The sequence below is a fragment of the Neodiprion virginianus genome, chromosome 7 (genome assembly GCF_021901495.1).
Source record: "Neodiprion virginianus isolate iyNeoVirg1 chromosome 7, iyNeoVirg1.1, whole genome shotgun sequence".
Lineage (NCBI taxonomy): Eukaryota > Metazoa > Arthropoda > Insecta > Hymenoptera > Diprionidae > Neodiprion > Neodiprion virginianus.
Genome location: NC_060883.1, coordinates 18399386 through 18415865, shown reverse-complemented (window position 1 = coordinate 18415865; position 16480 = coordinate 18399386). Strand labels below are relative to the sequence as shown.

Genomic DNA, 16480 nt, shown 5'->3' with positions numbered 1-16480 from the left:
TTCGGTTGGATAGTTTTTTGTTTTCACCCCCGCTGTGCCGAAAAAAGTAGTTTCGAGATAAACGCGTTTAAAATTTCAAGTAAGTATTTTCTCAAAAAAATTATATTTAAACGTGTACTTACATTCATCTGCAGTTCCCACATCACACAATATCCCTTCAGTCTTCTCATACTCCTCTCTCATATTTTCACTACAACTCAGGTAGACAACTCAGGTAGCAGCTGCTCTTCTACGAACAACAGAACTATTCACTGAGCGGACCGACCCTTCTACTTATTTTCGCGCCGACCTTCAATGGGCTGTAAAAGTAGAAATACTGTGAATATCATTACCAAATTTTTACAGTATATTCATAAGATACTATACTTTTGAAATATTGAAAGAAAAAAATCGATTTTCCGAAAATTCTAGACCACCGGGTCCCCCTAGGTTCTGCTTGTGTACTGTTTCTACGCCTGTAGGCGTATATACGTATAATCCCATACGGAATCTGTAGCGCCTGCAGCATAGGCATTAATACCTACGTCATCGCGAGCCGTGACCTGAGCAAATCAGGCGTTCCTTCCACTGAACTTGCTATCGAGATATCGATAACAAAGTATGTGTTTTCAACGACCGTGGTTTTCCCTACGTCTTAAACACTGAACTCCGCCAAGTATCGATACTGTCTCGTTTTAGCCCAACTTCACCTGAAGCGTGTGCTTCACGGGAATTCTAATATCTTGGTGGGGTTAGAGCCGAGTTTGAAATTAACTAGCCTGAATAATCACGGATTAATGTATGTCAACTAAGGATCCCTGCAAACAGTTTGCGTGCAAGCTACAGAAGTGTTTAAAAGGTATTCACGGTAGCGATACAAATTCATACCGCTAAGCGTTTCGTGGCGCCGGTTAGACCGCCGAAATAGGTTAGAAATCGTTAGCATAAATTCTATTACTTATTTTCCATGTTTCAGAGAACGTTTATCAACCGGCTCGCTGTGAGGAAGTGATAGAAGAACTACGCCAGTGTTGTATTAAACACGCTTCCGAATCCCTCGTTTGCGATGGTATAGATACATCAAAACCCTACGAGCACAACACCATTGATTACGTAAGACGATTTGTATCACCAAAAATTACTTGATACTCAATCAATCGACATAGAGACCAACCGAATTAGACCGAGCCAAAAAGTTTTTCTATATAATTAAAAAATCTATACCAACTGGTATTCCAGCGAATCTATGAAAGACAGATAATCAAAACATTTGAAATTTCGTTGAATGTGACGGATTTTAATCTCACATTCCGCTGTTCATCAAACCTTATAATTAAAGTTATTTACTAAACGAACCGTGTTAAATATTCTTCTTTCATCGATTCACATCGACTATTTATGAAAAGTGATTTTGTTTTGTAACGATGTTGTTAAACACTGGAAAGTACTTGATACGCTTAATTCAAAAGAGAAGAATACAGAATCGATCAATTGCTGAAAAAACTGCTTAATTCAATTTCGTTTTCTGATTGCAGAGAAAAAGTACCAAAAGAATATGAAACCAAGACGTGCAGTGCTTGGAAAACGTTCGTTATTGCAACGTTATCCACGTGCCGGAGTATCACTAATTACAACCGGGTTGCTTTTGATATTCTTCAGTCGACCATTGTACGACGCCTTTCTCAGACCATATCCTGAGATTCCCATACCACCACCCGAAAGAAAATACAAACCGAACCGAAATCGAACGGTCGTTGAACCGCCAGCCAATCCATCGACGTAGTTTTCATAGGTCGCATCGGTGAGAGTGACGAAAGTATGGATGTTGTAAACAAGGCTAAGACTCGACTTAGAAAATATCCAATTTTGTTGGCTCAATGTAAAGATTCAGCAGCAGCTTACGCCAGTTGCGTAGTCAGCAAGGAGAACCTCAGAAAGGGTGACTGCCAAATTGAATTTGACAAGTTCAAAGCGTGCTTGATCAAAGCTGCTGCCGCATCCAACACTAGATTGTAGTTAACTAGTTAGGCACAGATGTTTATCGACAGGTGAAGCATAATCCTTGATATGTAGCCTCGTTTTGCATTTTAATACATGAAACACTAGCAACGATTGTTTCCATTTGTTTTTGCCTATTCAATCCAACTATCACCTTGTGCTAATACATGAAAACCTGAAAAAATGGGAGACAAACGTTACGCGATTCATTGCTGCGCTGCCCTGGCAGCGAGGCTAGTTCTCGTCGCCTATTCAAATTTCCACGACAAAAATTTCAACGTTTCGTATACGGACGTTGATTATAAGGTGTTTACCGATGCGGCAAGGCACATCACCGAAGGTAATTCACCTTACGATCGTGACACCTATCGTTATACTCCATTTATCGCTATGATTTTGATTCCTAACGTTATCATCTGCCAGGAGTTTGGTAAAATCGTTTTTTCCTTCTTCGATATACTGATCAGTATTCTTATAAGGCAGATACTGCTGGGACAAAAGTTTAACGATAAAACTTCGAGCTTCTGCAGTTTTTTGTGGCTCTATAATCCTCTGGCGATGGTAATATCGACACGAGGAAACGCTGACTCGTTGGCAGTGTTTTTTGTACTCTTGGTAGCGTACTATTTGCAAAAGGATAATTATTGGCTTGCAGGAATCGTCCACGGATTTTCTATACATCTTAGATTGTATCCCTTAGCTTTTAGCTTGGCGATGTATTTGGCATTGAGAAAATCTAGCGGTTTGATAATTGTTCCGAACAAAAAGCAGGTAGCCTTGGTTCTGAGCTGCGTTTTATCGCTTCTCACTTGGACTTCGTTGAGCTATTATTTTTACGGCTACAAATTCCTTTACGAAAGTTTATTGTATCACTTAATTCGCAAAGATGCTCGACACAATTTCTCCGTCTATTTTTACATGCTTTATCTTTCCGCCAACAATGCTCCCGGCATATGGCAAAGAGCCTTCACATTTTTACCCCAATTAATTCTACTAATCGGTTTGTCCTTCTCGTATTCCTCAAAGCGGAATCTATCTTTTTCAATGCTAACGCAAGCCATAGTCATGGTAACTTATAATCCCGTTATGACGTCCCAATATTTCTTCTGGTTTTTATCCCTGTTGCCAGTGTGCTTACCTCGATTAAAAATGAGCATCTCAAGATGCGTCGTTTTGACATCCGCATGGATCATCGCGCAAAGTATTTGGCTCTTCGCTGCCTACTTACTAGAGTTCAAAGGTTTCAATTCTTTTATCTACATATGGCTAGCCGGACTTTTATTTTTTATCGTTAATATCAAAGTTTTGATTGACGTTATGAATAGTTACCATTCAACTATGGATGTTGAAAAAAGTCAGTAAGATTTTCAAAGTCAACATTACATACCCAAAGAGCATCTTTAGTTTATTCCTACAAATTGTAGGAAGCGTTTCGTTATATTTTTATTTAGTTTGATTAATCATTTGTAACACATCATTGTCTTGATGTTTCTCGATTTTATTCTTGCAGGAATACAAAATACTTATTTACAGATAGGTTTTTTTTTTTTTTTTTTTTTTTCTTTTATCTTTTCTTGCAAATTAATTGCGACAGATTCTTAGTAGGAATTTTAAGTATAATAGTAATGGTAATATCGTTATAGTAAATCTAAATTACTAGCCTAGATTTAACCATGAGCAAGGGCATACCTTGGACCATATTCAGAAATATCATTCAAATATAAAATTGACGTTTTTCACACTTTCTCCTTCTCCATCTATTCCCAAAACATAGTAATCTTATTAATGTCTAGATAACTACAGATCAAAACGATGGGACAGGTTTCGTTCTAACAGAATAAATTAGCATTTCTATTTGCATAAAAATATTCTATACCTGTGTATCGTGTTATGTGTGTGGAATAAAAGAATAAATTGAAAATTGAATCATAATTGATCAAAAAAAAATAATTCTTTTTGTTGACACACTTTGTTACGAACAGATTTCAAATTTAACACGCAAGTTAGAGAGCGGTAATCAACGATTTGAAATTTCTGAAAACGATCCAATTTTCGTATAATATATGTAGTTTAATTACGATATTCTTTATATTTACCTATTATTATCAAGATTTTTTTTTCTCTACAAAATATTCATTACAATTATTTTTTCTGCAAACGTAAAAAGAGAAATCTTAACTTTATTTATTAATTTATTCAATTTGTTTATTTATTATTAATTTTCTTTTCTCAACAAACATCACCGTTACACCGGAAACAAGAATTACAGAAGTGAAACAAAGAGAGTTAAAGAGGCACGTATAATTTTATACGTTTACTCTGCCTTTTTTTTTTTTTTTGTTTTTGTTTTCCCATTTATTCAAAATTTTGCTACACGACGCCGACGCGAGTCTGTCAAGTTTTTATATATATATATATATGTATGACTATGTACATATATATCACTCTGAGAAAGACGATTAAATACATATCTTACAAATATGTACAACAGTCCGATTACTAACTTACCGTGATTTTTTTTTTGTTTTTTTTTTCTTCCTATTTTCCATTATTCCTATCTTTGCCTCAATAACGATATATATATATATATATATCAAGGGGGTTATTATTAAAATATACATGCAAGTGATTCTTTCGTTCGTGTATGGATGAATATGGCATGAGTTGAATAAAATAATAACATTATAGATTATACATTATTTAATGAAAAATATATAAAATAATGGCTATCGTAATAGATTATTCATTTTTAGATGCATACGTTTATTCAAATGCTTATATAGACTATAAATAATAATAATAATAATAATAATAATGATAGTAATATTAATATAAAAGAAAGTATAGAGAAAATATTATAATTGCAAAATAATGTACAGTGTTGTTTTGAAGTAACACAGGAAAGTAAATGTTGTATTGCAAAAATGAGATAATAAAATATAAAATAAAATAAACAATATTATTCAAACTTGTGTTGACATTGATAATATTTAAAACAAATTAAAGCACTCGGTGATTATGTTTTTAAATCTAACAACTATGCATTATGGGTATATTGCATACATATGTATATAAATATATATATAGATATATTATTATATACATATATATATATATGTGTGTGTATGTATGAACGTATTTATCGCATGCGCGCTTTTACGTAAACGCGGGTAAATTATTACATAATAAAACATAGTAAAATATAAAACTCTCTTTGGCAACAGAAAAAGTATGTATTCCGGCCTCCTCTTCAAACCGTTAACAATTATGCTTGTTCGTTCGGAGGCGCATTAATATAATTATAGAAAAAAAAAAAAAAAAAAAAAAATTAAACTTCCCCTAACGCGTAGATGAATGTCGGGTAAGGATTCATTTGCAATACGTATGTGACAAAACAATAATAATAGTATCTGTGATAATAATAATAATGATAATAATAACGATAACAATACCGACCGGTTTAACTCGAGTGCGATGGAAAAAAAAAAAAAAATAATAATTGGGAATTGTAATGAAAAAAATTATAAATAAAGAGAAATAAAAAATTATTGGCACACCGTTGTCGTACTTGAGTAATTAGTTCAACACCTGAACCGATTCGCGACGATTCGTCGTTTCATACTAACGGGATACACCGTAATGATGATAAATATTAATACAGTAATTTGAACGAATCGGCGAACAAATTTTAACAACGTTTTCTTTTCCCATTGTGTTATAAGTTACATGCATACGGTTATCCATATTTAAAATACTAATCAACTTCTGCGGGTAGATTATAAAGTATGAAAAAAATGTGACAGACGTAACAGAAGTTGTTTAGCACGATTGGATCGAGTAATTGATAGTTTTTGTTGTTGTTGTTTTTGTTATTATTATTATTATTACTGAAAAATTGACGTAGTTTTATGTTTAGAACAGAGCAGTCGGGTAGCCGTTGAAAAAAGCAACAGCCTTTTCCAATCCTTCCGTGCACCAAAAGTTTTCAAACCCTTATCGTTATCGTATAATATTTACACACCACTCTTATTGTTACTGTTATTTTTTTTTTTTCTTTCTTTCTTTTTACGTATATACGAATACACATTTTACGTATCGTACAAATTGTGAAAATATGACTTCGTAGATGCGTAAAAAAAATTTATTATACAATATTTGTAATATATGTATAGTTTCTTCTTATCAATAGAGTACCAAGTATCAATTACGATCGGCGTTATTTACAATGCAAAATTAGATATTAATTATCGTTACCTTACACGCTATTACTATTTTATTTGTTTATTTATTTTTATTTTAGTTTATTTTTTTTTTTTTTGTTTTTGCGTTTTGATCTCGCGATTTTTTAACAGTTATTTGGATATTCTTGCCTTCTTTTCTTTTCGTTATTACAGATGTATTTCAGACAATTATCTTTTCTTAATCTTCACTTCGCCTCAACTTACTTTCGTCTCTTTAGACCTGAGGTGAAAAGTTCACCTCAACATCGAAAACCATTATTATAGAACTTGGATGATTTTTTTTTTTTTATTCGTAGTATTGATACGGCAACTTTATGAATATTTTGCACGTAAAGTCGTTAAAAGAATTTAACATAGCATGATTAGTTTCAGCGGCGAAATAATTAATATTCAGATATCGTCGATGAAAATGAATGGTAATAAAAATTTTAATTTTCATTAAAATTACACCCAAACTTTTAATAAAATATTTCAACATTGCTCTCATCTATGTTAAATGTACCGTTCGATAATTGATATTTTTATCATTGTCTCGTAGCAAAAGATCGTTACAATTAAATCTAAATTCATGTATTCCAGTTATGTTGTTGAATCCAATATTTACTTAAAAAAAAAAAAAAAAAAAAAATTAATTGTACCGATCTCTGGTTATTATTTCGTTATAAAATCTCTTACGTTAAACTCCGTTCCCTATATGTTTACATAGATATTGATCGTTAAAGCGTAATCTAACGAAAATGGCGAACAGTCTTTTTTTTTTTTTTTTAAATTTTTTTTATGCACTCTTCTTTCTTTCGTCGAAAGCAATACGAAGCCTAATATTTTGAAAATAATTTTTCCGATCGATGAAACAGTTCAGATGAAATATTGTCGGCAATGCGTTATTTTTTCAACGTATACAATACGCCGATTTCATTTTCAATATAAAATAGAAGAGAGATCGTGGATAGTTTATTTACAATATTATACCGTGAGTCGTAAAATTTTGAAATACTAATTAACATTTATGAATTCGAAGTTGTCGGTTCCTTTCTTTCTTTCTTTCTTTTTTTTTCGTCTCTTATTTTATTGTTTTTTTTTTTTTTTTTTGTTTTGTTGTTTTTTTCTTTCTTCTTCCTTTTGTAACAAATTTTTTATTCAAATTGTTTTTTTTTTCACAAGCAAGCCTTACGGAGACTTGTATCATTTAGTTAACACATCACAAACACTTAGAGAGTATGCCAGGAAAAAGGATGCGAAATATATTTTATGTAGATGTATCTCATTGAATTGTGTTTTTTTTAAAATCAATCATTCCCCCCCCCCAATCATTGCTCTCTATAGTCGAGATTGCTTAACAGAAATTGATTGTTTCACATTTTCCTTTTCTCAGAAAAAAAAAAAAAAAAAAAATGACCCTTGAAACTTTTTTTCAGGAAAGAGAAAAAAAGGTTGTTTTTTTTCCCCCTTCACTTTCGAACTCGTCGCGATCCCTGCGAATTGAAATCGTATACTGAAGATGTTCACAGGTAAACAAATTTCATTAAAGTCATTCTTCTCCATCTAAAATTCAACACCTTCGAACGCGCTATATAATTTTTCGATATCCTCCGTTTTTTTTTTTTTTCATTCTTTAATTACCATCGTTATGCCTACCATGTACAAACGAAATCTGATCTTCGATCAGATATTTCTTTAATTATAGATAAATTCTATAACGTATCTACGCGCGCGTGTGTGTGTGTGTGTGTGTGTGAATACACGATAACTCAGGAATATCGTAACGCTATATTTTAATTAGATTCCGTTATTATTTTTTTTTTTTTTCTTCTTATCCTTATTTAAGAATTCGTCTATTATATATGTCTGAGAAATAGTTTCAACATCGAGAAAAATATCAGATATATTATATTTTCTAATCGTTCAGTCAAATTCGTTAAAGAGTATTCAGTATCAATATTATTACGATATATATATATATAGTTACAGTTATTAAACAAAAGGTTTCACTGTCTCCTATAAAACGTTACCTTTTCTACTTAATGTAACGATATTTAAAACGGAGATTCAATGAATTATTATATGATAATTTTTAATCTCTTCTAATATCGCGTCATCTGTTTGATCTCATTAATCGATTAAAAATAACAAAAAAAAAAAAAAACTTACACGGCTTGATCACTTTTACTAGTATCGGATACGTTTTGTATTTTCGATTAGTCTTTGTACGCTTTAAATGTTTGTTCTTTTTTTTTTTATTCAACACCATCCCGCATTTTCCACTTTTCGACCACACTGATTATTTTGATGTATTATGAAAAGCACGGAACGTGTTGTAAAGTAACTTTTCACTCGGCGACAGATTGATTATTGTTAGTAATTTGTAATTTGTTTATTGTTGGGTTGTCGGGTTGAACGAATTCGTTATTTTCCTAATTCTGTAAAGTATTGAAAATTACGAGCGTTGCGCGAATATTATACTCTTGCCATTGATAATCGTTGAATGTATAAAGAGAAAAGCTAATTTGTCAAACGAATTGTTTCGTTAGATTTCTATCAATCGTCGCGTTACTAATAAGACTGAAAAAATTACTTCTCGTATACCGATGTGTTAAATTCACATTTTAAAATATTTATATCCAACGTACATTCGGATAGTTGAAGAAAAAAGCATATCTACGACGAATTAGTTGAGGAACTACAATGTTTACGATATACGTTAACTTGACTCGACGCGTTTGAATAAACGAATCGGTTCGGAAGAAAAAATAAAAAAAAAAAAAACAAAACTGTCAGAGACAATCGGATATTACGAGATTTTATCACTATTATCATTACGAATCTTTACTATTTTACGTTAAATATAATAATTGACAAATAATGAATGAATACGTTTTATGTTTTTACGTAGAATGACCCAAGCAATTATATACATATATATATATGTATATATATGTACGTTTTATATTAAATATTTTTAAGTATTAAGCAACGAAATTTTCTAATTAAAACCATTGCTTCGGGCCACCCTTTAATTGTTGCGATTCTTATATTCGGAGTATAAACTGACTGATATTCAGGAAAAAAAAAAAGTCAAAGTTGCATAAAAAGGAATTAAGCAAGTAACGAATCTTTGTAGGCTTTGAATACATTCATGGTGAGTAAATTCCATGTTGCATAATTTTTGTTAGCTTTTTTTTTTTCTCTAGTTTTCACCTTCTTTACGTAATTTATACAAGTTATTATACAAGATCTGGATTTGATTGATTATTATATTTTATCGGCTTTTAAACGTTTATGTACACATATAGTATATATGTACAGAGATTTATGGTTTTATGTTTTTAATTTTGTCGATGAATTAGTGAAATATGTATTCGTATCGTGTGTTTAGATTAGAAGCGCGAAACGGTGTTGAAATTTTCGATCAATTTTCATCATTCGGTTCTTTCTTTTACACACACATTACAGGCTTATGTAACTCGTGTTTAGAAACCATGCAATTAGTTTAACACGTAATTATACTGTTCTTAAGCTGTTATCCATAATGGAATTATGGCAAAAGTGAGATAAACTAAATAAATTCAAAGTGTCTAAATGTATGTACATTTTTCAACGGTGTCAAGTGGCAAAAAGCAATCTTTGATTTTGTCAGAAGTTTTTACTTTACGCTTTGTAAAAAAATGTGCGCAAAATTGACGAAGGGACGATTCGACAAACTTAATTTCTATGCCCGACGGTATTACTCGGAATGAATACAAAGAATCAAACTAAACAATGATCAACAAATAATTACGAAAGTTTTTTTTAAATTAAATTAATTTCACCTTTTTTCTTTCTTTTCTCTTGCGTTAATTAAAACTTGTAAGTATGAAAGATTTGTGTACGTAAGAACGGCGGTAGAGCTTTAGGGATTTGACCGCCATGCATTGAATAATTACGTAAAGTTGCATCGGTGAATGTGGAGATGAAACGAAAAAAAAAAAAAAAAAAAAAGACTTAATTATACACCGGTAGATATCTTAAATTATTCGTACGATTCGTATAATCGTTATATATATATATATATATATATACATATATATATTTTTTTTCTTCTCATGGTATATAGTCAATAAGTATTAATGATATAAAACTAATTAAACTTACAAGATACAGTGAGCAATAACTTCAGCTATTTACACAAAGTTATATTACAGAGTTCTCAGTTATAATATAAAGATATTTTCTTTTCCTCGTTTTATTTATTTATTTTTTTTTTATTTTTTTTTTTTTTTGCTTTTGCTTCTTTTCTCTCCCTTTTTTTAAACCTATCTATCTTCTTTTAATTTCGTCGTCTTTTGTTTTTTTTTTTTTTTTTTTTTCCACTTCCCCGCTCTCGTCAATTTTACATCGTGTGACAAGATTTTGTTATACGCGTTCGTATTAATGAATTACCTCGCTACGACGAAGGGTTGCCCTGTTTGCGTAACGCCGCTTCGTGGTTATATTCCTGTTTAAATAATTGATAGGCGACCCTGTTTCGTTATTAATTAGCAAAGCTTTCTCCTCTTCATCCGTACAGTTATTAATCTTATGGATGATTTTAAATAGGGTTTTTTTTTTTTTTTTTTTTTTTTCATACCTATAACGAGATACGTGAGAATATATACCGTGTATTGTTTACCTCACCAGGTATTAGGTATAATGTATCCTTTGTACAGTTTATTATTTCTTTTCCTAATAATGCATTTTTCTTACGTTTTTTTTTCTTTTTCTTTTTTTTTTTTACGAAAAAGTATGAAACCATGTCAGTCTCTCTATACAGACTGGCAAATACATAGCGAAAGGGTGAAGTATACTTATAAAAAACGTATAAATAGGACAAGTGTAGTATAGGTGCGGCTTCTTACGTACGGAAATCATAAAGATAATATAATGTAAGTGTATATGGAGCATTCCACACCAATTCGACCTGGGTTTTATCCTTGACCTTTTAGATTTGGTGCGCGATTTTTAAAGGATTTTTTTAGAAACGACTTTACCGACCGACCAGAATTAAAAATTTCAAATAATTCGGCCCACTCCGGGTCCAAGCTTGAAAATTTTGTTATCTGGCACAGGATTTTTCAGAATTTTTTCATACTTTTAATTTTGGACAGTCGATAAAATTGTCGAGAAAAAACTTTTAAAAAAACTGAGTACCATTCAAAGTGAGAACAATCATAGAAAAAATCGCGCGCGAAATCTAAGATGTGAAGGGTAAAACCCAGGTCGAATTGGCGTGAAACGCCTCATATATATATATATATATATATATATATATATATTTTGTGTGTGTATATATATATATACACATATTATACACGTATCTATTCGAGGCACGTATAACGCACCGCGAAGAATATTTTCATAAAAGATTTTTTTTTTTTTTTTTTTAGATTAAAAAAATTCAGTTGCGTTTTGAAAATGAAGTGTTTGTTTTTTTTTCAATATACATTGACGTACATATACGTTTGTATATGTATATTTTCATGTATACGTTATTATTTGCGTAAATTGTTTACGTTTTTCGTTTTGCTCGAAACGTTGGTTTTTTTCGATAATAAAATTGTTATTACTATTCTTGTTTGTTTCACTTTAGTGCCATTGAACTATAGGCTCTATATGTTCATATTAACAACAGTGGATTAACATATCTAATTATTTAGCTATCTATATATAATATATACATACATATACATATGTATATATATATATATTCATAACGTGGCCTAACATTTGGGGTTTCTTTTATAATATGCAAAAGCATTCCTTGCTTTATCATTTCTCCGATTCGTATAACGATTTCAGGCCAATGGAAACTATTGCGACACAGAAAAACAAGTGTCAGTTTTACATTTATAAAATTCTTATAGAATGATTATTAAGAGTGTAAAGAGGATTTTGCTCAGCTCGTCGTTTAGATAAATAAAAATAAAATACTTTGTATCCTGGTCTGTTTTACTCATTCTGTTTTTTGTTCCCCTTTTTCTTCGATACATTCAACGAACTGGCGATCACTCAATTTGTTTCGTTAAGTTTCGTATTTTCGGTAAATATGTTTCATCGTTAGTTTCGATTTGTGATTCTGGGACTGTCTGTATTGCCCGTTGCTTGATTATGGTACGAGATTTTTTTTGTTCCATTGCAGGAAAAAAAAAAGAAAAAACAAAATGGTTGAAACGACGCGCGGCGGAGATTTTATCCAATTCTCAAATAAATGCTTACAATATTGATATCTAGTTGGTATCTGTTTCTTTTCATCATTTCTCTCTCTTTTTTTTTTAATCAAAAGATTGTCAATATCTCAAGTCGTCTATATATACAACGTGTATTTTTGATACTATATTTTAAAATGTTCTTTTACTTCTGCTAATTACGAAGAGACACGTATTATAACGATAATCATCATTATCACACGCATCGGTATAAATTTCAACCTTACTGCATTAATTTCAATACATTTTCGGTATAATTTACGTACGTTTTTTTTTTAAATCCTTTTTTTCCTAAATTTTGTTACATACATACATACATACATCTGTATATATATATATATATATATATATATATGTATATGTATGTATTCGTTTTATTTACTTCACGTTAATTAATTAATAACGTAGACGTATTTTGAACAATATCAAAAGCCAAAGATTGTGAAAATTACCGAATCTTACGATTCATTTATCTCTAAGGAATAAAATTTTGAAAGTTGTCCAAATAACAATGATAAACATGTCAATTTAAATCTATGCAACAGAACGTAAGACTAAGAAGGCTCGCGTATGACGATTATGATTATTATTATTATTATCATCATCATCGACTACATCTAAAGAATACTTTTTCTTTTTTCACATATTTGGGAACTTTTAAAAAGATTACTTTTTACAAACACGATAAGTTTTGTCCGTTTTGACGCTAGTTTCTCAAGTTGCTTAGCTGACAATTCTTACTACTTACATCTACTGAGTAGGTAGAAAAATGATTGACAATTAAAAACAAAAATAATAATAACGATTAGATAATCATTTTATACAAGTATTCGAGAGAAAACCCAGATCCCTTTCTTACAGTTGTATACAAGTTGACTTGCTTATAACATTTTCGTTATTTTTTTTTTTATAATATATAATGTACGTTGACGTTGTTATCGATACATGAATTGCAGTGGCAATTATCATCTTTTTTTACATTCATGCTCGTTTTCAGATCGTCACTATTTTATTTATTTATTTATTTATTTTTTTTTTATTTCACGCGCGATAGCGGTCATATTGTTTTTCGAGATTTCTTTTTTTTTTTTCTCTAACTTTCTCCTTTATCTCTTTATATTTTGTTCATCATTTTCAAAATCCGAAACACTAGGCTTCTCTTTACAACTATTTATATTGCCTTTATCACAGGTTAGATCGAGCGTCTTAAGATGAAATACGATTCCTTTTAAATTTTTTTATTTTTATAACGATCTAAGGCATCGCTTGAAACGAATTATTATATTAGAAATCTTTTGCACATTACATCTTCTTTCTCTCATCATGTTTTTACCGATCATATACCTATTTAAATATCTCCTACCTCTTCTAATACATTTTTATCACTCCTTACAATAGCCTTTGCGTGTCCAACTTTCAATATTCGTGGAATCTCAATATCGATCCTCGCCATGAGATCTTTTGAAAGCAGTTTCAGACTGTAGAGATTTTGCGATCTGGGCAGACAATCTCGGTCATATCATCGTCGGAAAATCGTCGTATCATCAAGTGTGTCCTTTTTTTTTAAAGGTCAACAGGGCGACGAATCGTTTCGACGATACTCTTGACGCGCACTTGAAACCCGAATCCTCTAATATTTAGCAGGGACTATTCCAGCTGTAGAATTCCAATCTCATACATGCGTCGCCAGACTTCCAACTGCTGATGTACGCTTCACCGTTGCAACGCCTCCGTTCGGCCCCCCCGTTATGTAATGGGCAGATAATGGAGCCTGTGAAAAATCGCACAATATGCATTCGTTTTAGTTCACATTGTTGGGTACGGCAAGCCTCCATTATCACGTCTATCGATGTACTTTTACATAGCAGGCTACTGTAATTTGATGATGATATTTACCTGCGGACCTGCCCCGTTCAACGCGTTCATATTACTCATTCGCATCGCCTGAGTATATGGCGGAGGGGCTGGAGTTACACCAGGTATCGCCGTGTGAGGTGCGTGCCTGAGTTGCTCTGCCGCTGACATTCTAATCGAGCAAAAGTTTTGATTAGTATATTCGTCAAAGATAATTATTGGTGCATTTTCTCGCTGGACCAGCAAATCTTAGTATTGAAGAAGTAGGTATGAGTATGGTTCAAAAATGGGCTCCACTTTGGGAATATATGTCTCAACGACCTATTATTTCAAATTGATTGGGTTTTGTTTTATGCAAAATTATGTATATCAAGGTTTATTTACAGTTGTTTTGTTTGTATTAGAGTTAGTGGATAGGAAGCATTGTTATTGATATTAACGTCAACCATTTGACTCGGTGACACGTTATGCGGTTTCTACAATATCACAAAAAAGGCTGAACCGATTTACTTGAAATACTTCGTATTGAATGACTCTATTGAAAAATTGCACGAATGAAGCTCTATCTACATACTTTTGAATAAAAAAAATCCAATCAAACAGACTAATTGGTTAATGAGATATAAACTTGCAAAATTCTCCCACTTTTTCAACCATCCACCCTTATAAATCTCCTTAAAATAAAGGCATAAAGTGTTTTAGCTGTTGTACTAAGAATTTTCACTGCAGTAGCAAACTTTTTACAAGTGTAGTCAAATGGGCTTCCCAATTTAGCAAGGTCGTTAGTTAAACTTGAAAGATTCTAGCTTTTGCAATATATTTTTCTCTTGCTATCTCCGTATTGACATTAAAACTTGTTGCACCAGCGAATCATTTCCTTTATCTGCGTGGTAATCTTTACAGTATACGTTTGTCCGATATATAATCGATCACTCACCTCAAGTAAGGGTTTCCATAAGTGGCTGAAAACCTTGGATCTATAACAGAATTGACCTGTTGCGTGTTGTTACCAAGGTTCGCCGAACTGAGACCAATTTTTTTAGAACCGAGAATACCTCCCGAGGGTATCCTGCTCAGGGATTCTCTGGATGCTCCCATTCCTTGGGCAACTGGCGGCGTGTAGTCACGAGCGTAGTCGACGTATGGCACGTAACCGTTGTTGTTGCTTCCATCCTGTATCGTTTAAATGTTAATTTTATCCAAGATTCAATTTACATAAGTAAGAGCGCAGCTATTTTCTGCAAGATCTGAACATCGATCATGTTTGATTTTTGAAAAAAATCTTCTTACATTGTTCTTTGGCGGAAATGATGGCTCTGTGTAATCGGCGCTGTATCTGAATCCGAGCGGATTAGGAACCGGACCTGCTAAGGCCAGCGCGTTGACGCCTCTGGTGCTCCCTTCCCCTTCGCTATCCAGGGCAGTGACGCTCTCTGCATTGCTTACACTTGATCCAGCTCTAATATCCGCTTTGACGTCGGAAAGATTGCTGCTACGATCGCTTTCGCGATATCGCTCGTTGTTCGAATCTGTCTCTTCTGTAAAATGCATTGGAAAATTCATACGAAGAAGAGATTATGAATGCAGACCTCGAAATTTGAGGGTAAAAATTATTGCACATTTAGAAGAGTTGACCATTTTTCAGGATATTATCATCGATACTCCGATGATAATCGACAACGGAGAAAAAAGAATTTTCAAAGAATTGATAATTGCAATGTTTTACTCACGAAGATCGTTGTCTTGAGCTTGTACAGTACGTGGCCTAGGCTGTTTGATACGATCTCGACAGTGCAGTATTAGAGCTACGATTATCCCAACGAGGATCACACATACGACTAATCCTCCGACGATAAGAATCAGCTGCCAATCGACTGGAATCAGCGCTACAAGGGTAATAAAATTTAGTTACATATGACGTTGGAACTCTCTGAGGAAAAAGACGAAAAGTACGTTGCATTGAAGGAACACAATTATGCGTCAAGTCCGTAAGAAAAATTCCAAATCTTTACTTAGTTTTTACTTATTGGGCGTGATCAGGTTTGGGAGACATTTTGTCAAACTCAAAGCAGGGTACAAAGATTACAACAAAGTCTTCTGATACAGTCCAAGCTGTTCGAGTACGTTTTCCGGTTCTTCTTTAGGCAGTATTTGCTCTTGTCGTGTAACGAGGCCAGGTATAAATAAGAG

General features: G+C 32.4%; 3 protein-coding genes across 3 annotated transcripts in view; 2 read left to right on the top strand and 1 right to left on the bottom strand.

Moving 5' to 3' along the window:
• Positions 1 to 648: 648 nt before the first annotated feature.
• On the top strand, positions 649 to 1553 carry LOC124309317 (cx9C motif-containing protein 4). Its single transcript, XM_046772862.1, has 3 exons — positions 649 to 838; positions 956 to 1092; positions 1515 to 1553. The coding sequence occupies exons 1-3, from the start codon at positions 781 to 783 to the stop codon at positions 1536 to 1538; spliced, it is 219 nt and encodes a 72-aa protein (XP_046628818.1). The 5' UTR covers positions 649 to 780; the 3' UTR covers positions 1539 to 1553.
• A 450-nt stretch (positions 1554 to 2003) lies between these two features.
• LOC124309315 (GPI mannosyltransferase 1) lies at positions 2004 to 5907 on the top strand. The gene has a single exon (XM_046772860.1). It carries the CDS (start codon positions 2161 to 2163, stop codon positions 3337 to 3339), a length of 1179 nt encoding a protein of 392 aa, XP_046628816.1. The 5' UTR covers positions 2004 to 2160; the 3' UTR covers positions 3340 to 5907.
• A 7400-nt stretch (positions 5908 to 13307) lies between these two features.
• LOC124308813 (irregular chiasm C-roughest protein-like) overlaps positions 13308 to 16480 on the bottom strand; it is a 90287-nt gene continuing 87114 nt past the window's right edge. Inside the window, exons 9-13 of the mRNA XM_046771920.1 lie at positions 16021 to 16176; positions 15581 to 15828; positions 15228 to 15463; positions 14333 to 14462; positions 13308 to 14207 (exon numbers count right to left, since the gene is read on the bottom strand). Coding sequence (XP_046627876.1) covers positions 14109 to 14207; positions 14333 to 14462; positions 15228 to 15463; positions 15581 to 15828; positions 16021 to 16176 — 869 coding nt within the window. The 3' untranslated portion in view covers positions 13308 to 14108. The remainder of the gene's footprint in view (positions 14208 to 14332; positions 14463 to 15227; positions 15464 to 15580; positions 15829 to 16020; positions 16177 to 16480) is intronic.

Coding starts and splice junctions, on each gene's coding strand:
- LOC124309315 (XM_046772860.1), top strand. CDS start 2,161: ATGGGAGACAAACGTTACGCGATTCATTGCTGCGCTGCCCTGGCAGCG.
- LOC124309317 (XM_046772862.1), top strand. CDS start 781: ATGTCAACTAAGGATCCCTGCAAACAGTTTGCGTGCAAGCTACAGAAG. Junction 839..955: donor GCTACAGAAGTGTTTAAAAG/GTATTCACGGTA, acceptor TCCATGTTTCAG/AGAACGTTTATCAACCGGCT. Junction 1,093..1,514: donor AGCACAACACCATTGATTAC/GTAAGACGATTT, acceptor TTCTGATTGCAG/AGAAAAAGTACCAAAAGAAT.